This window comes from Podarcis liolepis (genome assembly GCF_965112155.1).
Source record: "Podarcis liolepis genome assembly, chromosome: 7".
NCBI lineage: Eukaryota > Metazoa > Chordata > Lepidosauria > Squamata > Lacertidae > Podarcis > Podarcis liolepis.
The window spans coordinates 19521288-19549287 of NC_139561.1; the positions used below are offsets into that span (position 1 = coordinate 19521288).

Consider the following 28000-nt stretch of genomic DNA (forward strand, 5'->3'; position numbering starts at 1 on the left):
TCAGCGCAAACTGTGGCAAATCCTGGCCAATTCATTGGACCGCAGTCAAGGTTCAATATTGCTGAGGTTCAATGAATGCTGGTTCACTGGCCAAGATTTGCCATGGTGTGCACTGATGTTAACTGAACCAACAGCATTATAATCAGGAAAACTGATGCCATATTCCCCATATACACCCTTAGTTGCCTCTGCCTGTCACTGTCTTTGCCTGTCTTTGGGCTCTCTGCCTTCCGCCCTACCATTCCCAACAAGCACCAACCACTACTGCATGAGGTGAATTGTAGTCCAAAACATCTGGAGGGCACCAGGTTATGGAAGAGAAGCTGAGGTAGATCTCTGGTAATCTGACCCAAGATCATGTGCTTGTAATGTCATCAGTCAGTCTAAAGGATGACATTGTCAGGTTGTGTTGACCTTGGCAGCCAGCCATCTTCCTCATCACTTTGTGGGCAGGCGGCTTCCAGCCCCATCTGCCTGCACCATTCTGCTGAAACCACATGCACACACATGCGGAAAAAAGCCAGGAGAAACACACACACACACAACCACCCCAAAGAAAACCAAGGGCAGATGTTCTTTCTTCCCTTTCAGAGCCTGCCACACAGCTGCTGCAGCTTGTGGTTGGGGTGGGTTAGTCAGTCTGTCTGTCTCGGAGTCAACGTGTGAGACGCTGAGGTTGCATTTACTGGAAATGATGGCCAATTTGTGGCTGATTGACTCGGCTGATACTTAAGTGTTTTGCAGGAAGGATTCACAACTCAGTGGCAGAGAATATCCTTTCTGTACAGGAAGTGTCCTAGGTTTGATCCCCAGCATTTCCAGGGTCTGGGTTTTTTAAAGGATTTTGGGGTGCATCCTGGTTGGCATCCATCTGTCTCAGGGGACAATGGAGGAGTAGACCTAGAGGGGGTGAAGTCAAACCGTTGGAGAGTTACAGCGCCTGCTGTGGCTGTAGACACTGATACAGGGGAGATATGTTTTGTTGCAGGTAGGGCAGATGAAGGTGTCAGGTTGTGGTGATGAAGGTGTACTATGCCGTTTCTTATTTCTGTGGTCCTTCTTCCTCTGATCACTATTATGGTTAAACGTCCTGTCTGTCTGTCTCTAGGCAAGGGATTCCCACAGAGTGGGGGTTAATGTTGTCAGCTTTCATGTCACATTTGCAGACATATTTGTATCGCAGAGTTGGTCTGCCAATGGGCCTGGTGCCTGAAGCCAGCTCCTCATAGAGCAGGGTGCATCCACACTGCAACTATTTTGTGGGAGGGTTTAAAGCACATACTGGAAATTAAAGTTTGCACAGTTAAAAGGCTCAGTTTCCTTTCTCCTCCTGTGATGAAGCTGCATTTTAATGTTTTAATGTTGTGTTTTTAAGTTGTATTCATTCAACTTGTTTTTATTATTGGTTGTTAGCCACCCTGAGCCCGGCCTTGGCTGGGGAGGGCGGGGTATAAATAACATTTATAAATTATTATTATTATTAGGGTGCTTAAGAGCATAAGAACATAACAATGACTCACCCAGTCCAGCATCCTGTTCTCACAGTGGACAATCAGATGCCTCAGTGGGAATCCCTCATGCAGAATCCAAACACAATAGCACTCTCCCCTCCCATGTTTTCTGCACCTGGTATTCAGAAGCACCAGTTGTGGAGGCAGAGCACACACACATATGCCCTACAGTCATGACCACACACTATTTTCTTTTCTTTTCCTGTTGCCACAATTGTTCAGTACTATCTGCACTGACTGGCAGCAGCTCTCCAGAGATTCAGACAGGGGACACTGCCAGTAGTGCCTGGAGATGCTGGGCATTGAAGCTGAGACCTTCAGCAGGCAAAGAAGATGCCCTTGCAATGAGATACAGCCCTTCCCTTCAGATAGACAAATGTAGGAAACTGCCCTATACCAAGCCAGGCTCTTGGCCCATCTAGTTCAGTATTGTCTACACCGACTGGCAGAGGCTCGTCAGACTTTCAGAGATAGCAAGTGTTTCCCAGCTCTGCCTGGAGATGCCACAGATTGATCCTGCAACCTTCAAACCAGAGACTGAACTGAAACACAGCCATCCTTAGAAATGCGCGCTTCTCTGAATTCTGCAGTGCAGTTCTGCAGCCAAGTAATATGCATGTGGGGAACGGAACTTAGGCATGAAAAAGTGGATCAATTTGCTCGTCCGTAAAGGTAAAGGGACCCCTGACCATTAGGTCCAGTCGTGACCGACTCTGGGGTTGCGGCGCTCATCTCGCTTTATTGGCTGAGGGAGCCGGCGCACAGCTTCCGGGTCATGTGGCCAGCATGACTAAGCCACTTCTGGCGAACCAGAGCAGCACACGGAAACGCCGTTTACCTTCCCGCCGGAGTGGTACTTATTTATGTACTTGCATTTTGACGTGCTTTCGAACTGCTAGGTTGGCAGAAGCAGGGACCAAGCAACGGGAGTTCACTCTGTCACGGGGATTTGAACCGCCGACCTTCTGATTGGCAAGTCCTAGGCTCTGTTGTTTAACCCACAGAGTCCCTTACTCGTCCCTACATTCCACCAAATATAATTTTTGTTATAGTACAGCTTAGATTAGAATCATTAGATAGAAATACAGCACCCTGCCCAAGGTCTTACAGCAAGCCAGTGGCAGAGTTCAAAGGAAGGGGGAGGAAAGCACTCAGACACTTCAGGCTCCAGAAAATTCCTTCCTTGTCTGAAGCACTCCTTCCTTGTCCTACAAACCAGGCCGTGAGATCAACCACCGGGGAAAGCGCCAGACCAGTAGGCTGCAATGAGTACAGTGTGATCGCTATCAGTGCCTGTAGCAATTAACAAGTCCCTTTGCCCTTGTCGGGAAGCAGCAAATCCAGAGACGCCTGAGGGAAGTGCCAGGAATGGACACCGGCCCCTCAGCACCGAGCCTGCTCCCCACCCCGCTTCATGCCAGGATTGTACAAGCTCTTTGCAAAGGTGTCATAAATCTGGCAAACGACTCTGGCTGGCTCGGCCAGCTCCCATTCCCATGCACAGAGAGCCCTGCTTCAACAACACAGGTCAGGGCCTTGTCCTGTGCCAAGAAGCCAGAGCACATGGGGGTTGCATAGCAACTCCTAGGCACATTGGGCCTAGCGGCTTCTAAGTCAAGAGACCAGCGGCAATTTTAGAGGGGTGGAAGGAAGGGAGGCAAAGTAGAACATTATAGGAGATGGGGAACTTTTTTCCTCTTGAGAAATTGTGTGTGTGTGTGTGTGTGTGTTTTAGTGTGGGGGAATAGAAGGGAAGTGAGAATAAGCTTTCCCTCCTTAGGAACATATGAAGTTATCCTATATTGTGTGAGTCAGTCAGTTTGTACACCTAGGCCAGTATTGTCCACTCATAGCTGTCAACTTACAGATTTGAAAATAAGGGACCAGCAGCATCGAAAATAAGGGATCAGCAGCCAAAATAAGGGATTTTCAGAGCACACGTATGTTCAGCTTCTGAGCTCCTTCGAGCCAAAGGCAGAAAGCCCAGCCAGCAGCCAAATGAAGCCTCAAGTGGTGGTTCCCACAGCGCAGCAACCCAGCAAAGGGGATGCAGCAAGGAAAACCACTGTCACCTCTCCCCTGGGAAGCGCTGAGCAAAGGCGAGTCCCCAGGCAATGCAGCCGATTTGATTGGCACAAGGCATGCAAGCTCCACCCCCCAGTCATTCTTAGATTCCTTATTGGGTGAGCCATGCAGCCAAGCAACACAGTTGGAGCCTCCCTCCTCCCTGGCCGGCAGGGAGGGAGAGGAGCTGCTTCCTTTGAAACCCAGGAAATTTAAGGGACATCATCAATAAGGGACAGCAGCGGGACACGGCGCTGGGATAAGGGACTTTCCCGCCAAATAAGGGACGGTTGACAGCTATGTGTCCACTCCAGGGATGGGGAATGTCAAGTCCGAAGGCCAGACGTAGGCCTCTCTATGTGGCTTTCACTACTCTCCTCAGGTCACACCCTCTCCCCATTAGCCAAACCCCTCACTGCCATCCTTTGCAGCTCCTTTAAGTGTTTTTGCCAGACTCCTCCTGGGGTCCTGGATCACCATACTTCAACCCACTAGGACCTTCCCCTATGTCAGAATTCTCCAGCTCCCGTGTTTCTTCCAACTCCTCTTCCAAACACGCTCTCCACAATGTCTCCGCAGGACTCGTGACAGAGCCGAGCCTGACAAAGCTTCCTCTGGTTTTCATCTACCTGCAGTGTGGTCCTGATTAACTGCGGCCAGCTGTGCTGTCTCCACAAAACCATCCGGGCAACACTGCCGGCAAAGCCACCGTCTGTCTCGGCTTTGTGACAATGGGCCACAAAGACGTCTGTCCGTGCCTCTGACAGGAAGCCTGCAAAGCTTGCTCTGAGGTGTCTGCGAAATGACGCCTCCGTGGTCTCTCAACACGGGGAGGCTGTTGGAGGAGGAGGAGGCAGAGATCTGCAAAATGGAGGAAGTTGGGTAGGTTGGAGGAAGGAAAGAAGAGGCCAGGAAAGCAAAGAAGCAGAGAAGGTGGAGGCAGGCAGTAGGGGAGGCAGAAAACCTCTCTCTCTTCTAGGGACCGTTGGCTGATAGGATTATATGGCCACCAACTTAGATGGCTTGGACAAACACAGAAGGATAAGGCTATCAATGATGGCTCTGCTCTGCTTCCGTGCTTCTAAATACCAGCTGCTGGAAGCCACAGGACGAGAGAGTGCTCTTGTGCTTGGGTCCTGCTTGTGGGTCTGCCACAGGCATCTGTGAGGAAAAGGATGCTGGTCTAGGTGGGCCATTGGCCTGATCCTGCAATACTTCTCCCATCACCAATGACCACCCGCCATGTTCGGCAGAGATTATGGGGACTTTTAGATCACTGACATCTGGAGGGCCACACGCTTCCCACCCTTGCTTCAGAATAGCCCAGTGGAGAGTGAAGACCCTCCAAGTGTCCCTAGTTCCCAGGGATTTGATTTTCCCGATTTCTGATTTGATCCTGGAATGTTCCACTTTTCCTTAGGATGTCCCTATTCTCGTTGGAAAAAATGTTGGAGGGTATGGAGTTATCTGACCCCCCGAGCCGTCTGAAGGGAATCCTGTATAGGGAAGTTTTTAAAAAATGTTTATGTTTTTATTATGTTGGAAGCTGGCCAGTAAAATAATCATTATAGAATGGGACGTCCCTATTTTCATCAGAGAAATGTTGGAGGGTGTGAGAGTGGGCAGCAGGTTTGACTAGTGAGGGGCCCCTCCTGAGTCCTGGGGCCCTCGGGACTGGACTTGCTACTACTAGCTGAACAACCGCTGGGAACCAGTTCTCTAAGAATAACTTTTTAATGTATATTTTCCAACCTGTGCAGCCTACTAAAACAGCACAAACTGTTTTCTTTTCATGTGGTTTCAGCTCCAATTTGTTGCCGTTAGAGGGATTTTCCATGCCTGCATTCCTTTGCTTTTAAGAAAGTGGGAATTCCCTCCACCTCTTCCTCTAACACTACGCACACAAACACACACACAACCCTCCACTTTTTAGCTTGGATGGACTTTGGTGACCGCATGGGGTGGGCAGTACCAGAAACCAGGCTCCCAATGCAGAGGTCTGGCCTAACTCCTCTCTTGTTAGCTTAACTGAAAACCTCCTGGAATTCTCCCAGATTCCCCAAACAGGTTTCATCTCAGTAAAAGAAATCACATACCTGGAGCGATTCTGCAGTCATTACGCCAGAACGAAAAAGCTGGGCCAGTTCAAACAATTTCAAGTTCTTCTAGGCACAGAAGTGGGTCTTGCTTTCTTCACAGCATCTTCTTGGTCCGTCTAGCTCAGTACTCTTGACCCTGACTTGCTACAGCTCTCCAGCATTTGAGATAGGATACATTCCTATCCCTACTTGGAGATGCTGAAGATTGAACCTGGGACCTTCTGTATGCAAAACAGATGCTCTACCACTGAACTACAACCTTTCCCTTGAGATGTCCTTTGGTAATATGCCCTCTGGTGAGCTGCAGCACAAAATCAGCTGCTTGAGGCAATTGCCTGGTGCATTGTGGGAAATTAAAATGGGAGCTTGTCAGGTTCCAGCTGCCCAGCACTGACATGGCCAGGGAGGCTGTGTTATTTAATTTATTATGATTGCATTTTTATCACCAGAGAGAAGAACATGGCTTTTTTATGTTCTTTTTTGTCTAAAATAACTCTGCTGGCTTTGGAAACTGCCATACCATTTATTGGGCCACTGAGCCTCAGGCAGCAAAATGTATTGGGCCAGTCCCATACTCGATGTAGCATCAGCCCGAGGCATTGTGGGAAATTAAAATGGCAGCCTGAGGCACTCACTTGGAGTTGCCATATATGGATGGAGCTGGAAAGGCAAAAGTGGGTGAAATAATGAATACAAATTTTATTCTTTGCAGACTAGTTTTGACAGACACTCAGCCTCCCTTCTCAATCCTCCATCCAGGCATGTGAGAGGCATTACTGGCTTTCAAGAACACATTCCCAACTAGGCAAAAACATTAAGGCTTAAACTGCACTATATATTTAAAGCAATATCATGCCACTTTAAAAAGTCATGGCTTTCCCCAAAGAATGATGGGAATGATGATTTGTTAGGAGACTCCAATTCCCCTCCCAGAACTGCAATTCCCAGAGTTCCCTAGGAAGAGAGATTGACTGTTAAATAACTGTTATGTACTGAGTTGAATAGGATTCAGAATGCAGCAATCTGATTGGTCCTAGAACAATAGGATCCAGAATGCAGCAGTTTGATCGGTCCACTGGAGCCACCCAATCCAGCTCTGGGTGGAAGAGAATCCACAACCTGATTGGCCTACAGGAGAATCCCGGAATTAGCCAATCACGTGGGGCCCATTGTGTAAATAATGTATATAAGGCAGACATTCTGAGGGAACTTCCATTCCTCCTCACCACTATGAGCTGAATAAAGAGCTTGAAATCCACTCTCCACTCCGAGTATATTTCAAGAACTCTGACAATTGTTGCTCTATGAGGGGAATAGGGATCTAACAATGCTCAGCGCCCTTGACAAATTACAGTTTCTATTATTTTGGGGGGAAAGGCATGAGGGGTTTGGAGTAGATGACCCCTTAGGTTCCCTTCCAACTCTACCGTTCAATGATTCTATGGCTGTTTAAAGTTGTATGATACTGCAGATGAGGTCTAAAAGATGGTGTAGAACAGGGACAATGAGATGTGTGGCCTGGGAGAGTCCTGAGGGCCAGATAGGGGGGACTTGGAGGGTTGCCTCTGGCTCCCCAGACTTGAGGCCCCACATTCCAGAATGACACATTAGAAAATTCAACTACCATAAGAAATTTAAATGGTGACCTTCCTACACCCAGGAGTCAAACAGAGGTTTTGAAATGTTAAAAGGTGGTGCTTGCTAAACTGAAGTCATATCAACGTGCTTTCACATGCCATTTTGGGAGTTGCACACCTGGCTGTAGAACAATCTAGGGTCTGCCCAAGGGCTAGTAGGCCTCTGACAACATGGGACTTGGCCAAGCCCTGTGAGGAATAGGAATCTAATCTCTTTCACACTTGCTCGGTGGTACGTGCGTGTTTTTTTGTTTTATTATTTATTTTTTTAAAAAAAGAAGGAAAAGAGGCTCCAGCGTGGTTGAAATAACTCTGCTTACTGTCGGCCGTCCAAGAACAGCGAGGCCCGCTCATAAAACAGTCTCTCACATCAGTGTGGTTTTGGCGTCGCTAGGCAACGAGATATACAAAACACACCATCTCACAAGGGGCACTGTAAAACCTTATATCCCCCTCAGAGCTGGGTTTCATCTGAAGAAATTGTATCACCTAATTAGAATGGAGTTTGGTTCGCTAAAGCAAAAGTTTAGAAAGATCTCTTCTCCCAAACTCTTCCGCTAATGCTGGTTATAATTTTAAATCACAGCAAGATTTGGTGCGGGGCTGGGAAAGGGGAAGAGATGACTGAGGGTTTTCCTTAACATGAGGGTAGCGTCCCATGCAGAACCATCACAGGTGATTTCCACTCACCTCACACACAAAAACCAACAACCATGATTTGGAAGGCAAAGTTATTTCCTCACACTGCTCAAAGGAAGCAGGTGTTGGTCCATTTTCCTTGGCTTCATAACTGGCGAGAGTAGCCAACCCCCAAGAGGGAATGTGAGGAGAAAAATCTGTTCAAAATGGTTTTGCCATTGATCTTGCTGACCCTGCCTGTTTTTCCTACAAAGAGAAAAGTTTTTTTTTATTTTCACAAACTGCTTTTCATTTTTTTTGGTCCTTTCTGTCCTCACCAAGGCATATTTAAGGCAAGCACTATCACAGCTTGCCCCAGGATAGTCTAAGGTGACAGCTCGATTCAAACTCTATAATATTCCAGGAGTGGGAAACTCGATCTGGTCAGTGGAGCAGATTGGAATCTCTTCTAACCATTCAGCAGGTTTGGCAGGACCTGTCAATCACTAAGCACCACAGTTATATCACTTTGCCTGCACAGTTTGAAAGCAAACCATGTGGCCAAAAGCAAAGCCCACAAACTGCCAATGACCAGCTGCCAGCTGACTGGCTGTCGCTGCTTCTTGTGGAAGCGAGTTCCATAGTTCAACCATTTACTGCAGACCAAGATGAATGCAAGATGTATGCTCACTGTGGCATAACCTCACCAACAATTCAGAACAAATGCTCAGTACAGACCAGATATAACCTAACCCCTGTGTACACTTTGTGCAAGCAAATCAGGATGATTTCCTCAATAAATTGCTTGTCTGGTGAAGCGCTATGAAGCAGCCAGGTTGGCACAGAGGAGGCTTTGCTCCAGCAAAGGCTTCCGCATCTAAATGAGAATGGGAAGGGATTACTCACCGTTGGTTCCAAATTCCGTCACCATTTGGTCTGGGTGATTATGATGGCTCGGTGCCACCTGGGCAGAGTCTCTCTTCAACCATATGGGCTCCTTTCCCTGGCACACCTGCCTGCCAATGCACACTGGGCACCTGTCTTTCCAGAGTTCCCAGAGCTTCAGTGTGGGTACAGTGAAAAAGCTTCCTTGAGACCCCTGCATTCACCTGGATCATCTGCCTCTAAATCTGGTCCTTCTCCTCCTTTCCTTCACATCAGGCCAATGGCACATGCAACCAAATACCTGTGAGACATTCTTGAGGAGGATCTGATCACAAGAGCACGCTCTCCTCCTCTGGTTTCCAGGAACTGGTACTCAGAAGCATTGCTGCTTCCCGCTGTGGAGGCAGAGCATAACCCTCATGTGTGGTAGCCCTCAACCATTTCCTCCATAGAGCTGCCTAACCCTCTATTATAGCCATCCAAGCTAGTGGCCATGACTGCCTTCTGTGAGAATGAGTTTCATCGTTTAACCATACATTGCACAAAGAAGTACTTTCTTTTAACTATACTGAATCTTCCACCTTTCAGGTTCATTGGCTGACCACGAGTTCTAGTGTTAGAGGAAGAAAATGGGTTGTATCCAGCTAAGTTCCACTCAGAATAGACCCATTGAAATGAGTGGGTTAGCAATTAATTTCAGCAGGTCTGCTCTTCAGTAGACCTAAGATTGGATAAATCCCTTAGGGGCAAATTCATAGAATCTCAAACACACAATGAAGCAAAATTGAAAGGGGCGGGGGAAATCCTCTAAACAGGACTAGGAGACAGACAAGGAAGTCTCTTCCGGATGACAGAACAAGGAAGGTTAAAGTTCAGACAGGGAGTGTAACAGCAGTATCGCAGACTATTGTTCGGAGCTGGACAGCAGTCCCTTTCCTCCTGCCAGGTGTAACCTGGATAATTCATAAAATTCATTACAATAACACACACACAGCCCAGCCTCCTTTCCTCAGCTGACACATGCCAAAGCAATTCTCCTCCATGTCGCCAGCAAGGGAGGGAAATTATTGCATCGGCTGGAGCTGAGCTGTCTTCCTGCCCAGACTTGACCTCAGCTGGGACAAGACTGTTGGGAAACTGCCAGGGAGATAGTGTCCATCATGAGCCCCCAAGCCGGAGTTCTGGACGATCCATCGGCCTCCCGTAGACAGGCAGATCCAGCAGTTAGCGACACGAAGCCCCTGGAAATACCTAGCCACATTCCAGGGCTGGGTGTACACTGTTTATCAGCAGAAACACAGCCAAAAGCTTGCACCGCAGAAGAGCATAATTTTCAGACTTTATTAGCGTTTAACAGAACAAAAGAAAACGTGACCGTTCTGTGTCAGCATCTTCGGCCAACTGAAAACGAAAGGAAAAACAGCAAGCATAAACATCCTGTGAATAGGACATGCGCAGACTCTGTTGCTTACAAAAGCCTGCTCCCTTTTAAGGTGGAACGGAAATATCCTAACATCCTCCCCCTTTTCGTGTAACCTGTTGTACCTGTGGTTCACCCAATTGCAACTTTTGTACATAAACCTTTAGTTGTTCTTTGTTAACAACCTTAGACAACAGATCAGCAGGAATTTCATTTCCTGCCATGTAGGACACCTGAATCAGTCCTTTCTGGATACACTCTCTTGCACGATGTAGCTTAATCTGCAAGTACTTGGTTCTCTGCTTGCAACTCTCGGAGTTCAGCAAAGCCAAACACGATCTATTGTCTTGATACACTTGTACAGGACATTTCACAGACACCCTGATGTCCTTAAACAGTTGCATCAACCATTCACAATCCATGAGTGAAAATGACAGAGCATTGAGTTCTGCTTCACAGGAACTTAGGCTCACTGTTGTCTGCTTCTTGCACAACCAGTCAAACAGGCAGTGGTTGTACATGTAGCATACTCCAGAAGTGCTTGTACCATCCGTGGTGTCACTTCCAAAACTTGCATCAGCAAAGATTTCAAGACCTCCAGTCTTCTGACTGGTGAACCTCAGCCTGTAGTGCATAGTCCCTTTCAAATAGCGGGCTATGCGCTTCAGAGCTTTCCAATCCTGAACCGTAGGATTGTTGGCATGTCTGCTAAGCAGATTACAGCTTACAGCTATGTCAGGTCTTGAACATCTGGCAATGAAATTCAGCTTGCCTAGAATGCATCTGTATAGCGTTGTGTCAGAAAACGCTTCAGCAGTACTGTCTACCTGGTAACCTGTCACCATCGGTGTGTCTGCTGGGTTTGCATCAACCAAATTCAACCTGGTTAACACATCAGCAATTTTCTGTGTTTGGTGTACCAGAAAATTACCTGCTTGGTCCCTCTCCACCTGCAGAGAAAGATAGTTGGATACCTCACCAAGATCCTTCATATCAAAGTGCTCCTTCAGTTGAGCTAGGGTGCTTTGGTAAAAAGCCTGATTCTTCCAAAACATCAGAAGATCATCAACAAAACATAAACAATACAGTTTGTTTTGCCCCTCCTCCTTGACAAACACACATGGATCAGCTTTGCCCTGGTGAAAACCTAGAGAAAGCAATGTCTCAGTGAGTTTTGTGTTCCAACACCTGGCACTCTGCTTAAGACCATATAAGGATTTCCGCAGTTTACAGACCATACCCTTCTGTATCTCCATCCCATCAGGTGGAAGCATGAACAGCTCCTCCCCCAAAATCCCGTACAAAAAAGCTGTATTAATGTCGTGGTGGGAAACATGCAGTTTCTCCTCCGCAGCGACCTTGAGCATCAGCCGAATGCTCTCATATTTGACTGTGGGAGAGTAGGTCTCGTGGTAATCCTGTCCTGGTACCTGTGAAAAACCTCTGGCAACCAATCTGGCTTTGTGTCTGACTACCTTGCCATTCTGGTCTGTCTTGGCCTTGAAGACCCATTTGCTGCCAACCAGTCTCATTCCTGGGACTACCGGTACCAATTCCCAAGTTTGGTTCCTGTTCAAGGAATCAACTTCAGCCTTCATGGCATTAAGCCAAGGCTCAGCATCTTTAGAGGTTAACTCCTGAACCTCTTTGAAGCTTGAAGGTTCCCATACCTTCTCTGAGCTACTAAGAACAGCAGTTGCTGTCTTAGCAAACTCATCAGCATACCTCTTTGGAGGTCTGCCCTTGGTCGCCCTTTCAGATCTGCGTACTAGACGCAAGTCTTCTGGACTCATCTCCTCTTTCTTAGGAGAAAAGTGACCAATGGTGAACAGTGGTTCTTCCAGTTCATTGTCAGACGCATCAGATGGTCTGACTGAGGCTTTTGCGCTCTGGTAGTCTGCTGTGTCATCACTTTCACTGACATCAGCAGCAGCGCCGCCCACTGAACTGGAATCCGAACTCTGATCATCATCATCATCATCATCATCATCCTCATCCTCATCATCCTCATCAGCATCAGCAGCAGCTTTCTCATCTTTAGCTGCTTGCTTGACATCACATTCATCCTCCTCTGGGTAACTCTGGAAAATTCCCACATTTTCCCCCCACTTAGGATTGTACTCAACACTCCTTGTGAACTTAATGGACTTAGAGTCAGTCATCCATACCCTGTATGCACCTTTTTCGTACCCCATGAACAAACCATGTGCCCCACGCTTCCCAAGCTTGTTGGTTTGTTGTGTGCGTATCCACATGTCCGAACCAAAAATTCTCATGTGTTTGGTGTTGGGTTTCTTGCCAAACATCTTCTCATAGGGGGTACAACCAATGGGTGATGACAATCTGCGATTAACGGTGTAAACCAAATTCCCTAGAGCCTCCCCCCAAAACTTATCAGGGAGATTGGCATCATGCAACAAGGTCTTGATTCCTTGCAGCAATGTTTGATTTGCTCTCTCCGCAAGCCCATTCATCCATGGCGATCTGGGCGTTGACATGTCATGCTGGATTCCCTTCTCAGTCAGGAAAGCTTCAAACTGCTGAGAAGTGAACTCCCCGCCCCGATCAGTAAAAAAACAAGAAATACGTTTACCGTGCACATTCTCTAACCAAGCACAGAATTCCTTAAACTTCGGAAACGCTTGCGATTTCTGTTCGAGCAAATACACATGAATGTACCTGGAAAAAGAATCAATCAGAATCATGAAGTACCTTGCTCCTCCTATAGAGGGCGCAAGTGGCCCAACCAGGTCCGCATGCACTAGCTGGTAGGGTTTGGAAGCCTGCCTGCTAGACTCCTTGCCTTTTGGAGCAACCTTCACCTTGTTCTCTGCACAAGATACACATTTCATGTGAAATTTACAAGGTTTGATGTTCAAACCCTCAACCACGTCTGGCATCTTGGCCAGTGCCTTCCAAGAGAGGTGACAAAACCTTCGATGTGCATCGTGAATGCAACCTGCATGAAGAACTTTGTTAGTTTGTGCAACACAACAAGAATCAGCATTAGATACAACAGCAGTGTCCTCATAAGTTATATGGAACAAACCATCCATAAACTTTGCATGCAAATAGTCCTCTTTGCCTTTACTGATGACACAGACGCTCCTCTTGAAGGAAATCTGAAAACCACGCCCAGTAAGCTGTGGGACGCTCAACAAGTTGCTCGCCGCTCCTGGAACATAAAGTACACCGCTGATGGTTGTGTGCAAACTTGCAAGTTTCACAGTCCCTTCTCCTGCAATTTGCAACGTCCTTCCATCAGCCAGGTGGATCTCACCTTCTTGGGGCTTGAAGGAGATAAAGAGATGCCTGTCCTTGGAAACGTGGCGATTCGCACCTGAATCCACAATAAATCTGCCTTTGGCTGTTGGAGCAGTCCTTACAGCAAGCAAACCCTTGTTTTTCATCGGCGTGGGCTTTTGCAGCTTGCCCCCCTGCTGCTCCTGGCCATCAGACGTGCCTTTAGCCTTTGGTGAAGCTGTGCCAGCAAACATCGCTTTGTTTTTCCCTGGCGCCGCGGGCTTTCCACCCCCCTTCTGCTTCGGGCCACCTGCAGGCTTTTTCCTCTGTTTATTTCCAGTCTTTGGACAAAACCTCTGAGTATGACCTTGGTTCCCACAGTTCCAGCACTTCACAGCTGCCAACGCTTTGGCTCCCCCTGGAGGCTGGAATGCTGTCCCACTTTGCTCCCCCTGAAGCGCACAAGCTGACTCAGCTGCATTCCTTCTATCGTATTCATTTTGCAAAGTTGCCAAGACCTTTGTAGCAGTGAGGTCTTGCGCAGGGAGGGTCGCCAGCTGACTTGCCACGGCATGATAGCTTTCATCCAGGGAGTCCAGGATGAGAATAGCAAACAGTGACTCAGGCATATTGAAACCTCTCTGAGCCAACTCCTGTCTGAGATGCTGCAACTGCAAAACGTGGGCTCTAAGATCTTCCCCTGGCTCCAAACGCTTCCTGTGCAGCTTTCTGAAATAAAGCAACACAGACCCAGCCTCTCGTCGGAGATGACAGGCTTTAAGCCCATCCCACATCTCACGGGCAGTTGCCTTGCCAGCCAAGGTGATTAACTCTTCAGGAGCTACTGAGAGCAAAATTATCCCCATGGCTTTCGAATCCTGTGCTTTCCACTCATCTGTCACAGGGGCTGGGGGGTTCTCAGAAACAGTATTCCACACTCCAAGCCTTCTCATCTGGCCCTCACAGTACCTTGCCCAGGTCTGATAGTTGTGGCCATTCAGCTTTAGTGGACACGGAGCAGTTTCTGAGGTCTGTAAGAGATCCATCTCAGCTTTTTACTTGAGCCCTGAGCCCTATGCCTTCAAAGACTCCTTATCTTGGCAGCTCATTAATCACGAACTCTTTGGCTCGGCTCCCAGGCCAATTAATCTGCCGGAGATCAAAGAGGTAAAACAGAAAAGCCAAATGCCTCCCTCATTTCTTTCGCTTTTCCCACCATACCTCTTAAACGCAGTCTGTTGCAGCTTTACTCTCCTGTAGGTTCCGTGAATCTGGGCCCGAAACCTTGTTGTTGGGAAACTGCCAGGGAGATAGTGTCCATCATGAGCCCCCAAGCCGGAGTTCTGGACGATCCATCGGCCTCCCGTAGACAGGCAGATCCAGCAGTTAGCGACACGAAGCCCCTGGAAATACCTAGCCACATTCCAGGGCTGGGTGTACACTGTTTATCAGCAGAAACACAGCCAAAAGCTTGCACCGCAGAAGAGCATAATTTTCAGACTTTATTAGCGTTTAACAGAACAAAAGAAAACGTGACCGTTCTGTGTCAGCATCTTCGGCCAACTGAAAACGAAAGGAAAAACAGCAAGCATAAACATCCTGTGAATAGGACATGCGCAGACTCTGTTGCTTACAAAAGCCTGCTCCCTTTTAAGGTGGAACGGAAATATCCTAACAAAGACAACTTAAGAGAGACCCAACCAAGCCCTTAGAGCAGCCTCCACCAATCTAGGGTGTCCTCCGGATGTTTCGGACTACAACTCCCAGCAGCCTCATCCAGCCGCCAGTGAAATCAATAGAGTTAGACTACGTATTTTGTGGCTACTAAGATCTATAATGGCTGCCAATCTCCTACTGGGCCAGGTTCAAGGGTACTAACATATAAAGACCCATGCAACACGGGACCAGGAGGCCCAGCAGATCACTGCATTCTGCAGGAAAGTTTTTCCTTCAAATGTCTTAACATATCAGAAGCCTGTCTCACAGTAAATCAGAAGCAGGGCCTTCACTGTCTCTGCTCCTGCTCTGCGGAACAGCATCCCTACTGAGATATGACAGAAGCCCAATTACCTGTACTTTCCAGGAACATTTTTGTTTTGACAAACTGGCTAGTGTTTTCTTTAAAAGTCTTGGGTGTTTTTAAACCCATCTTTAGTTGTTTTAATTGTATGCTTGTAAATTGCCTTGAGACTTGTATGAAAGGCAGTTCATGTATTATTAATATTAATAATAGGTCATCTCCAACTAAATCCTGCTGGCAGCAGGTCTCCAGGGTTTCAGACAGGGCTCTTGCCAAGCTCTAGCTAAGGGTGTTGGGGATTGAATCTGGGGCCTTCTGCATGCAAAGCAAATGCTCTTATGACTGAGCTTCAGGCCTCCTTCTGCCCCCTGTCCCTTTGCACCCTATCACAACCAAAGAGCATTTCAAATTTCGGGACTGTTTCAGAGGCCTTTGGTTCGTCTTATGTTTTCAAACCATAATGCCTATGTTCTAGCATAACATAATGCCTATGTTCTAGCAACACCAGTTGCTAGAAACTGCAGGCAGGGAGAGTACGGCTTGCAGGGCTTCCTATAGGCATCCAGCTGACCACTCTGAGAACAGGATGCTGGACTAGGTGGGACTTTTGTCCGATCCAGCAGGGCTCTTATGAGCCCAGGCTTGCATACACACAATCCATTTAAAGTACTTGGCTTCCCTCAAAGAATCCTGGGAACTGTAGTTTGTTAAGGGTGCTGGAAATTGTATTCATATTAGGGGCAAACTACAGTTCCCAGGATACTTCTGAGGGGAGCCATGCGTTTTAAATGTATGGTGTCTTGGCAGCCTTTGATTCTATATGAATGGGCTATAAGCTACCTTATATCCAGTTGTCAATCACACAGTTTAGCACTAACCATTTCTAGCAAACCACACTCTCTTGTGAGTAAGGACCCTTAACTTTGGAAATGCCTTGTGTTCTATTTTTAAAAGTAAACCTTTGGAACATCTCCCAAATCAGCACACACACACACACACCAAAAACTTTTACTATGTGCATGTCTTCTTAGAAAGCCCTGGTCAGATTTCTCCCGGGGGAGATCACTGGAGTTCGGTGTGGCTACAAGGCAGGGCCGCGGTCCTAGGATCAGGGCCAACTGACTTCCTTAAAAAAAAAGAAAAAAACACAACACCCTGTTCTCAGGACATCAGATGTCAGAGTTCAGCGCTAACAGGCAACCGGAGGCTCGTTGGAAACAAAGGCGGAGAGGCTGGTGGGAACATAAAGGCAGACAAGGCTTCGTTATATAAATATCACATGGCAGTCCTCTCCAGAAATGGCGTCCAATCCATTTTCTCAAGGTTTCAAAGAGGACTGCAGGTGGTTTTCACATTACAAAAGAAAAAAGGCACGGCCTTCTCCCGTTTGGTTTCCTAAACTTCCGAGAGTTGAAGGACGCTTTCATCCACATTAGAAAACGCCTGTACATTAAGGCTTGTGTCCAACTAAGGCCAGATTCACACACACACATTTAATGCACAATGCTTCCCCTAAATAATTTTGGGAGCTGTAGTTTGCTCAGGGCAGGGCCGGCCCAGAATATTTTGCCGCTTCGGGCAAAACAGAAATTGCCATCCATGGTCCCCTCCTTTTGCACAGCCCCCATCACTTCTCTCCTCTGCGTCTGCCCGCTGCAACAGACACCGCCTCTGGACCTGCATGCCACTGCTGGACACACATGGAAGCGGATATGGCAATGTCTGGTGGCCATGGAGGCAGGAGGCAGCGGATGGCCACAGAGGAAGCCAGATCTGCCACCTGAGGCAACTGCCTCTCCTTGCCTCATGGGCGGGCCAACCGCAATTCACAGTGCTAAGAGTGATTAAGGTAAAGGTAAAGGTAAAGGGACCCCTGACCGTTAGGTCCAGTTGTGGCCGACTCTGGGGTTGCGGCGCTCATCTTGCTTTATTGGCCGAGGGAGCCAGCGTACAGCTTCCGGGTCATGTGGCCAGCATGACTAAGCCACTTCTGGCGAACCAGAGCAGCGCACGGAAACACCGTTTACCTTCCCGCCGGAGCGGTACCTATTTATCTACTTGCACTTTGACGTGCTTTTGAACTGCTAGGTTGGCAGGAGCTGGGACCGAGCAACGGGAGCTCACCCCGTCACAGGGATTCGAACCACCGACCTTCTGATCGACAAGTCCTAGGTTCTGTGGCTTAACCCACAGCGCCACCCGCTAAGTGTGATTAGGAGGCCTCTATCCCCCGCTCAGACAGCTAGCATTTCCAGAGCGGTTTCAGTCCCTTTCCCCAGGGCACTCTTGGAATTGTAGCTCTGTGAGGGGAATAGGAGCCTCCTAATAATAATAATAATAATAATAATAATAATAATAATAATAATTTATACCCCGCCCATCTGGCTGAGTTTCCTCAGCCACTCTGGGCGGCTCCCAATCAAGTGTTAAAACAGTACAGCGTTAAATATTAAACACTTCCCTGAACAGGGCTGCCTTCAGATGTCTTTTAAAGATAGGATAGCTGCTAATTTCCTTCACATCTGAAGGGAGGGTGTTCCACAGGGTGGGCGCCACTACCGAGAAGGGTGCTAACAATTCTTAGCACCCTTAACAAACTACAGCTCCCATGACTGTTCAAAGTGGCGCCCTAGAGCTTTGAAAGTATGGTGTGAATGTGTCTTCCGCCTTCATTTTTGTCAGAATGACACACACTGCTCTGCTATCGGAGCACTTTGCAGAAGAGGACCCCCAACACAAGTCAGGGACAGATTCCTCCAAACCATCCCTGAACTTGCTGATCTTTAGCAAGCTGTTCCGCTCAAAAGATTACAATGTGACTTGCAACATTACCGGGAAAGAGCAGGCGAGGGAAACAGGAACAGTCTGAGCCAAGGCACCAGGAATTCGAAAGCTTGAGGAGAGGGTTGTGTTTTTTTGTTTTAAAAATGTGTGCATGGTTCCCCCCCCCCTTTTTTACTAAACAGTAAGCAAGCTGTAAAACACACAAGTCAGACAAAACAGTTGGCTGCGGCTTCAAATAGTTCTCTGGCTGAAGGGCGTCCCAGGCAGCGAGAGACTTGTAAATCAAAATGGGAGCATGGACAGGTCCAAAACTCAATCGCCGTAGATGGGGCAATTTCTTCTTCCCCATCTCCCTACACAGTGGAAGAAGGGCAGGATAAGAATATAAGAAAATAGATAATAAATCAATCCCCACTCTAAGTAGATCGTCAATCCTCTCGGCACTTTTTCTGTGAATCGGCTCTTCCAAATCCAGATCTACTCATCTCACTGTTCATCATAACAGCATCCAGCAAAGACTCCACCAAAAAGTATTCCTAGACTGTCTTTCCTATTTCTACAATTCAGAAATTGCTTCTTGTGTAATTTTGTCCTGCCCCTAAATAACCAGCTTCGTAGGGAGAAGAACAGCCTAGCACACAACTTCCTGAAGTGCTAGGTTTCCAACGATCGGGGAGTTTCAAATACATGATGCTCCACTGGCACTCCAAAATGATACCATTCTGAAGTATGTGTAATGTAAAGGGACCCCTGACCATTAGGTCCAGTCATGACCAACTCTGGGGTTGCGGCGCTCATCTCGCTTTATTGGCCGAGGGAGCCAGCGTATAGCTTCCAGGTCATGTGGCCAGCATGACTAAGCTGCTTCTGGCGAACCAGAGCAGCGCACGGAAACACCGTTTACCTTCCCGCTGGAGCGGTACCTATTTATCTACTTGCACTTTGATGTGCTTTCGAACTGCTAGGTTGGCAGGAGCAGGGACCGAGCAACGGGAGCTCACCCTGTCACGGGGATTCGAACCGCCAACCTTCTGATCGGCAAGTCCTAGGCTCGAACTTAATCCATTTCTGGAGTCGGTTTGACTCCCAAAACCATTCGAAAACCATGGTGTGGCTTCCGATTGGCTGCGGCAGCTTCCTGGCCTCAATTGGAAGCCACGGAAGCCGCATCAGACGTTCGGCTTCCGAAAAACGTTCGCAAACCGGAACACTCACTGCCAGGTTTGCGGCATTCGGGAGCCGATTTGTTCAGGAGCCAAGCTGTTTGAGTACCAAGGTACCACGGTATGTACTTTGACTTTAGAGATAAATTACATAGGACTGGGGCTATGGTTGATAAGGGCCTGAAGGATCATAAACACTACTAGCTGCCTTTGTTTAAATGAGGGTTGTGTGTGTCATAGAAGGTGTTAGTGCAGGGTGGGAAACACTTGTGGCCTGGTGGGCCAAATCTTTATCTCCCCCCCCCCCCGGGTCAACTTTGACAGGTGGTCAGACACCTGTCAATCATCTGACATAATGGCAAAGTCAGGTGACTGGTAAGCAGGCGGCCTCACCCACCTGTCATAGTTGACCCGGAATAGGTCCGATGATGATGTCAGCTAATTAACAGGTGTGGTTGAGAGAGAAAATGGTTTAATGGGCCATATTGGGTCTACAGAGACCCCCCAACCCTGCTATAGCTCACTGAATAAAACGTGAAAACCTCACAGTAGTGGGAGCTTGCGATGCAAAAAGGGTAAAAGGTCACATCGAAGCCCCCTCTCCACCTGTTCCTTAACCTGATCTTCCCTCCCTATTTTATTATCTTTTTTTATTCTGGTGGTGTAATAATTTGTTTGCCCTTGATAAGCAGGCAATCTGTTGCAGGGCAACACATCCACACTTGGGGCCAATACAAACAAATAGTTATCGGAAGGGGAAGATTGGCTAGGTTGAACTAATATTGGCTTTCTGATCTGCAGCACAAACAATGAAGACGCTTTAAAGAATTCTAATGCAGCTCATTGGATACCTCCCCCTAACTACAGTGTTACCCATAATCTTCGTTACATAATTGAACGGTTAAGTCGCCTATGCAACTAGGGTTTCCGGTTTGGGCCCTGAAATCTCAGAGTCTGGGATGCTCCTTGTGACGTTAACATATGAGAGTGCTGGAGGTGAATTAGTTAAACAAGTTACCCAATCAGAACCCAGGGGGTGGAGTCAGAGGGACTATAAAACCAACTCTGGGAGGGGTGAAAGGGGAGTTCGTTGGGAGTTGGGTGGTTGGTTGGAGTGGGAGTGAATTGGGATGGAGTCTGTGGGTACGTTGAGTTAGTGTAGTGAAATAAGCTGAGTCAGGAACAGTTAGGGGCTAGGAAGACAAGTAAATATCTGAGAGGTGGTTTAGTGAGTGAGAGCAGGTAGTGGAAGTTATAGGTCTGGATAGGCACCCCATGATTGTAATTGACCAATACCATTTATGAAACCACACGCTTGTTAAACTGCAATAAACAAACAAAAGTTTATGTTCCAATTTAACCCTGACTGGACTCAGTATTGTACCAGGTAGGGCCTGGGTGGTGGCAGCGAGAAATAAAGTGGTGGCACAGGGATCAATAGACAGTGAAACGTCCGGGGACCCTGTGTGATCGCCAGACTCACCTAGTAACCCTAGTGAAGGGATCGAAGAGGGATTCGCCCACCCATCTCTGTAGCCAGGCCCCTTGAACTTAAGTGCATCAACTGACAGAAAGGAAGGAGAACGCTGCCAAGGGTAAATTCCATGCACATGACTACGGGGAAAGTATTGAACACCACATAAATGGGGGGGGGGGAGAAGAGAGGAAAAGGCGGGGGGAGACTCGGCCCATCAGGAGACCCATAATTCATGCCTGCCTTGTCATGTTTCAGGCTCATGAGGCGTTGCAAGGTTATTCATGTACACACACACACACACACACACACACACACACCCGCTGGCAGATCCATCCGGCCTAGCTAATACGCAACAGCCCTTTTGCGAGAGCATCAGGCCAGGCTGCGCAGTCCCCATGACGGGTCTGCAGGGTTGCCATGGCGACGTACATAAACACCAAACTGCAAGGAGGTCATTTATTTCAGCTGCTGGCTACAGCTGGCTGTTTGGGTGTCTGGAAGCCAGCACGGACAAAATATTCTCCTTTCTCTCTTCGACTTCCCCCCACCCCAAAATAATAATTATATATATATATATATATATATATATTTAAAAAACTTTTCTCCTGAGGCAGTTTATGGCCTAGCAAAACCCGCATTCCAGCAGCAGCCGTGAAAGAGAATGGAATGGATGCAGGAACTGATTTTTTTGCCCACATATGGTCCGAGATGGTGGGTTTCTTTTTTTGAAAAAATAATAATAATTCTTTATCCCCTTCCAAGGTACCTGCTCCAACAGGAACCGAGTCTGATTGATACCACCTGCAAAGCTTAAATATGCAAGCTTTGCAGTACTTTTTTTGGTGTGGTTTCCTAGAGCTTTTATTTTTTTTTTTAAAAAAAGACCAATGTGGACAAGCCGCAAGGTAACACTGGAATATGTAGGGAATTTTTAATACAATCATCAATTGCCAAATTAGGGCACTTTGTTTTTATTTTTTAAAAGCCACCCCAAAGTCCCCACGGTTTGCTGGTACCATTTTGAGGCTCACCTTTTTGCTATAATTATTGAATGCATTTTATTATTCAACTAAGTTTTAGAGCAGACCTATTCAAATGAACCCCTTTTTATTTCATTTATACACTACTTTTTCCTCCAAGAAGGTCAAGATGGGACACATGTTCCTCTCCTCCCTGTTTTATCCTCACAACAACCCTAAGAGGTAGTTTAGGCTGAGAGATCGTGAACTGGCCCAACGTCACCCAGTGAAGTTCATGGGTGTGGAGGGTTTTGAACCCTGGTCTCCCAGCTCATTTTCCATCACCCTGTTACAACACACTGGCTCTCATGTTAGTTAATTTAACGAGTCTGTTCTGAGGAGGATTAGCATTGGATAAAACCCTTTTTACAGAGAGTTTCCAAGCTTCTGAGTTCTCAGGCCATTTCAGTGGTGGTTCCCTGGTTGTGGAATGCCCTCCCTAGGAAGGTATGCCTATACCTCCATCATTATCCTTACCAGCTTTCAGGAGGAATTCGGAAACATTCCTGTTTCCCCAGGCGGGTGGCTGAAGAACTGATGCCGGCAACCTTGAGTTCATTGTGTGGAAGAATGACCTGTATCTGCTTTTCGGCTTTTAAAAATTGTAATGGGACGCAGGTGGCGCTGTGGGTTAAACCACAGAGCCTAGGACTTGCCGATCAGAAGGTCGGTGGTTCGAATCCCTGTGACGAGGTGAGCTCCTGTTGCTCAGTCCCAGCTCCTGCCCACCTTGCATTTCAAAAGCATGTCAAAGTGCAAGTAGATAAATAGGTACCGCTCCGGCGGGAAGGTAAACGGTGTTTCCGTGTGCTGCTCTGGTTCGCCAGAAGTGGCTTAGTCATGCTGGCCACATGACCCGGAAGCTGTACGCCGGCGCTCTCGGCCAATAAAGCGAGATTAGCGCCGCAACCCCAGAGTCGGCCATGACTGGACCTAATGGTCAGGGGTACCTTTACCTTTAATGGTTTTTAGAATATTCTTATTTGATTTTGAATGTTTTTGCTTTGCTTTTGTTTAAATTGTGTCTCTGTTGGCCACTCTAGGTTCTTTGGGGAGGAAAGGTGGAATGCAAAATTCATTCATTCATTCATTCATTCATTCAATCAATCCATCCATCCATCCATCCATCCATCCATTCAATTCAGTCAGTCCAGAGGTCACAATATCCACTGCTGGATCGCAGAACACACAGAAAACTCCCCTTAATTGCGGGGCCCGTTTGAAATGACAACTGCTATTGTCTCAATATTTAATAAATTTTTATTTTTAAATTTGGTTATTGATTATCTACAGTCAATGGGGGACGGAGCGGGTGGGACTAGTGAGATATTTTAAAAACCGTACAAGCCAAATACACCAAGAGGTATAAAGAGGAGATGGGAAGGGTGGTAGAAGATTAGAGAGAAACGAAAATGGGAGAAATGAAGAAAAAAAACACACCAAAGAGGTGATGGGGACAATTCCCAGTGTCAGTGGAAAAGACACAAGTAGGATTGGTTTAAAAATCCTCGGCTCTGTACACATTAAAATCCTCTGTGCAATTTGAAAAAGTGTCCCACTTATAACAGTTGACTTTAAAAAGGGAGGCACGTCAAGGTCTCCTCCCAAATCCAAACTTGGCACCAGTTCTGTGCTTCTTAAAAACTAGGCTATTTTCATTTTTAAAAAACCCTACAGCAGCATTTCTTTAAAAAACAAACAAAAAACAACAACCCCCGAACAGTTCTCTTCTATACAAAGGGGGGAACCCTCCCCCACAAAAATATATTAACATTTTCTAACAAATAAGCTCATTTGTACCTAAACAGAACACACCTGACACAAGTATGGTGAGGGTGGGAAAGTGAGAGGCAGATTTATCTTCCTCCCCCATAACGGGGAAAAAAATTGTGCAAATAAACCCCTCTGTGATGGCAGTTCAGAAGCTTTTTGGGGAAGGCTTTCAGGTTGCTCGGATAAAGGAGAACATTTGCTCTTCTAGATGAAAACCTTGTGTGCCTTGCATACGAAGGATGTACTCTTGAGTCTTCAAGGACTGTAGTGTTCACATTGACACTTCCTGCCCTGCACCAAACTGGGGCATGTTTTCTCTCAACAAGATTCGGCTCTCTTTCTGTGCTAAGGTCAATCCATAGCTGGTACTCTAGGGCCACATTCAAAACACTCACTTTGACCACTAGCATACAACTTTCAACAGTCACGGCTTCCCATGTCCCCCACCAGAATTTTGGGAACTGTAGTTTATTGAGGGTGCTGCAAGTTGTTAGAAGACCCCTATTTCTCTCCCAGAATGAATTAACCATCATTCCTTCTTCACAAGGAACTCTGGGAATTTTAGCTCTGTAACAGGAATGAGGTGAGCGGGTCATCTAACAACTCTCAGACCCCTGAACAAACCACAGCTCCCAGAATTCTTTGACGGGAGAGCTATGACCGTTAAACATGGTAGCATCATGCTTTAAATGCGCGGTAAGAATGTAGCCTGACAAGATAGCTGTGTTCAGGGACAGGGTGAGGCCAAGATGGAGAATTCTCTTTTGACGAAAAAATAAAATCTGATAGGAGCAGACACTACAAAGAAAACTATAGTCCTTGGCTTGGCCAAATCTTTCTCCATATCCCACCAACAGGACTGGAATGACAATGGCTGTGACCAACATAATGTGATGGGAAGGAGGGCTGGCTTAAGAAAGCAGGAGATAAACCCAGGCATCACCAGGATTTTAAATCAGGGATGGCTAAACTGCGGTCCTTCAGACGCTGCTGGATGACAACTCCATGCCTATTTTAAACCCATTTCACAGGTCAACTAAACTAAAACCAAGACTTGGCTAAAGAGGGGGAGCTGTTGGGAGTATTGCTAAGGAACTCAAGGCAAAGCCAGTCTAGGAGAGCAAATTCTTGAGACTTCATCACTCACAACCACATCCTAACCCAAGGTGGGCTCTCTAGCTGTTTCACAAGCAGGTATGGGGAACCAGTGGCCCTGCAGATGATGGCCGACTCCCAACGCCCATCAGCCCCAGCCACCGAGGCCAGTGGTCAGGCATGATGGGAGCTGCAGCACAACAACATCCAGATGACCCACAGGGTCTCCAACCCTGAGCTACTGGAGCTTCATCCTATGGTAACCCCCCATATCTCCAACTCCCAAGCTACAGGTTCAAGTGAATTCCCAGAAAAAGAAAAGAAAGGCAAGCAATTTGAGTGGTCTGAAGGCAGAGGCCAACACAGAACCAAAATTAAAGAGGATCAGGATTCGAATACAGGGCATAAGACATTTCTTTGACACCCACAACGGCTGCCTATTCCAGTATCGTTTAAAAACACACTGTCCACACGGAGCAATATTTTTGGTGTCATCATCTTCTCCTTGAAGCGTTGCTGGGCAGGTTTTTTTAAATAAAAAAATTAAATCCTCAGGTCCGTGGCAAACCATCTTGTACCCCCATCTGAGCACCTGGTACCTTTAATTCCATCATGTCGACTTCTTGCAACAGAGATCTCTGGAGGGCAGAACATGGCTTTTAAGTAGGTTGGGCTCTTTGAAAGGCATGTATTGTAGGTTTCTCTCCCCGACCCCCCAAATTTGGCATAGGGAGAGGGACTGGATCCAAGCTGGGATCGACTGAAGCAGATTAGGAGAGTGAAAGTTTGATGTATGTCTATATATATATATAATATCCAAGAATACTGTAGTCCACTCAATCCATCTCTCTCTTTTGCTTCTTGCGAGAGTGTCTGTCCATCCCACCCCAAAATGAGGGGGGTCATTGATAGAGAAGGTAGCTCTTCAGGGATTCTGGCAGTGGCAGTGCGTGGATCTCGTTCAAGCGGTCCTTGCCCAGGGAAAGGCGGACGGAGCGCCGGCAAAGGTCCATCAGAGGCAGAGGTTCAGCTGCAGGAGAGGGGAAAAAGAGCGACAAAGAGCATTAAGCGCAGTGCTAAGAATTAAGAATGTACGGTACAAAGCACCCCTTTGCGGCATGCAGAAGACTGAAAGGGGATGTTTATCAGTATAGAATCCAGGGCTGCCTGCACACCATCCATTTAAAGCACATGTCTTCCTCAAGAATCCTGGGAACCGTAATTTACCCTTCACAGAGGTGCAGTTCCCAGCACTCTTCAACTACAATTGTCATAAGCAGCAGTACTGATCTAGTTGGTCCAACCGTCTGACTACAAACGCAGCTCCATTAGAGCCTCGGTACAGGACTACATGTCTTGTTTAATACAGACACACTGTGCGCGCCTGTCTCTTACAAACATTCCACGACAATAATGTTCTCCAAATGTTAATAAAATGAAGAGGATTTCTTCAAGCAGTCTGAAATCTGGCACGGAGCACCCCACACACTGCATGCCAGAAGTTGTCCAAACTTCAGACAAATCTGTTTTGTTTTTTAAAAGAACCCAGCCAAGATACAGCAGTTTAAGAAAACCACGTCCACCCTTCTGCACCCAACACCGTACACAAATGTGCTCCTGTGGATGTGGAGCGCATGCATAGGCCCCAGGTTTTGCCACATCTGCCTTCCACTAGCCTGGCTCAATCTCTCTTGAATGAAAAGATACTTCCTGCCAGATCTTGTTCTAACTCACAGCCCTGGCCTTCATAAACACTGATACCCCACGCTCGATCTTCAGAATCACTTGCACGTTCAGTTCAGCATGAAGCAAAGCCTCTGGTGTCATTCGTCCAGTGTTGCAGAATCTTCTCACAGAGATGGAACAGGTGCCCTCAGCAACTTTTACACCAGAGGTAGCCAATGTGGTACACTTCCAGGTGCGGTTGGACTCTGACTCCCATCAGTCTCAGCCAGCATGGTCAATGGTCAGGGATGATGGGAGATCATCAATATCTGGAGGGACACCAGCCTGGGTTTTTCAGCCTTAGACGGCTGAAAACTCTTCTTATGCAAACAGCTAATGAAAAAACTTTTAAAAGAACACTTAGCTGGCTAATTAATTCTGGTTTTGTGTGTGTGTGTGTGTGTGTGTGTGTGTCTATACTGCTTTGATTTTTCTAAAGAAATTGCAGTACATATTATAAGTATTTTTATAAATAAGAAAATAAATAAAACTACTCAGGATCTCACAGGGGACTGCTTTAAACTGAGTCAGACCATTAAGTCCATCTAGCCAAGCTGTGTCTACACTGACTGGCAGGGTTTTCAGACAGGGTTCTACCTGGAGATAGTAGGGGCTGAACCACCTGGATGAAAAGAAGGTGCTCTACCACTGAGCTATGGCCATTTCCTTGCAACACAGGAAACTGCCTTATTCTGAATCGGATAGTTGACCCATCTAGCTCAGTACTGTCTACACTGACTGGCAGTGGCTCTCCAGGGTTTTCAGAGAAGAGGCATTCCCAGCTGGCACTACCTGGTAATGCTGCTGTGGACTTCTGCATGCCAGGCAAACACCACCACAGAGCTACTGCCCTTCTCAAGACAGGCCCTGGAAAAACACCCCACAACTTTGCAACACATCTTCCCAGCTGGGAGCACTGGCCGATCTCAATCCAGGTAGCATCTTTCTCTCCTGGCAAGGATCTGAGGAAATTTGTTGACTTAAGATTTCCTGAAAAGGAGCCCCACCCTGCTCACTGACCGACTCTGCAGGCAGGACACCTGCATAGGCCCCCCGCGCAGAGCCGACGTCACAGATACGGGCAACAAAAACTCCCTTTTTGTTTGGGCAGAGCCTCAGCGCGGTGACTTACTCCCAGCTGCAATTTCCTCCCCAGACACATTTTCCACTGAGGTAGTTGAAGACGTGAGCCTTGATCACAAGGAAGACCGCCGGCTGGCTTGGAAAAGTGGGGGCGGGGGCAGCAGGCAGAGGAAGAGAGAAATATAACTTCAAACTTCTGGAACACGAAGTCATTGGTGAAGTCCAAGTGCATTCTGCATCCACCAGGGAAGTTGGAAAGCTCAGCTCGGTGTTCCTTGTCCAGACTATTGAGATCAGTACTGCTTACACCAGGGTTTCCCAAACTTGGCCCTCCAGCTGTTTTTGGACCACAATTCCCATCATCCTTGACTACTGCAAGCAAAG

General features: G+C 47.2%; 1 protein-coding gene and 1 long non-coding RNA gene across 3 annotated transcripts in view; one reads left to right on the forward strand and one right to left on the reverse strand.

Moving 5' to 3' along the window:
• Positions 1–3376: 3376 nt before the first annotated feature.
• Positions 3377–5368, forward strand: LOC310711500. Its single transcript, XR_014528506.1, has 2 exons — positions 3377–3610; positions 4155–5368. It is a non-coding gene; the product is annotated as an uncharacterized lncRNA (long non-coding RNA).
• A 17814-nt stretch (positions 5369–23182) lies between these two features.
• SPSB1 (splA/ryanodine receptor domain and SOCS box containing 1) overlaps positions 23183–28000 on the reverse strand; it is a 36581-nt gene continuing 31763 nt past the window's right edge. For both annotated transcript variants that reach the window (XM_083513284.1, XM_083513285.1), the window contains exon 3: positions 23183–25838. In XM_083513284.1, coding sequence (XP_083369410.1) covers positions 25711–25838 — 128 coding nt within the window. In that variant the 3' untranslated portion in view covers positions 23183–25710. The remainder of the gene's footprint in view (positions 25839–28000) is intronic.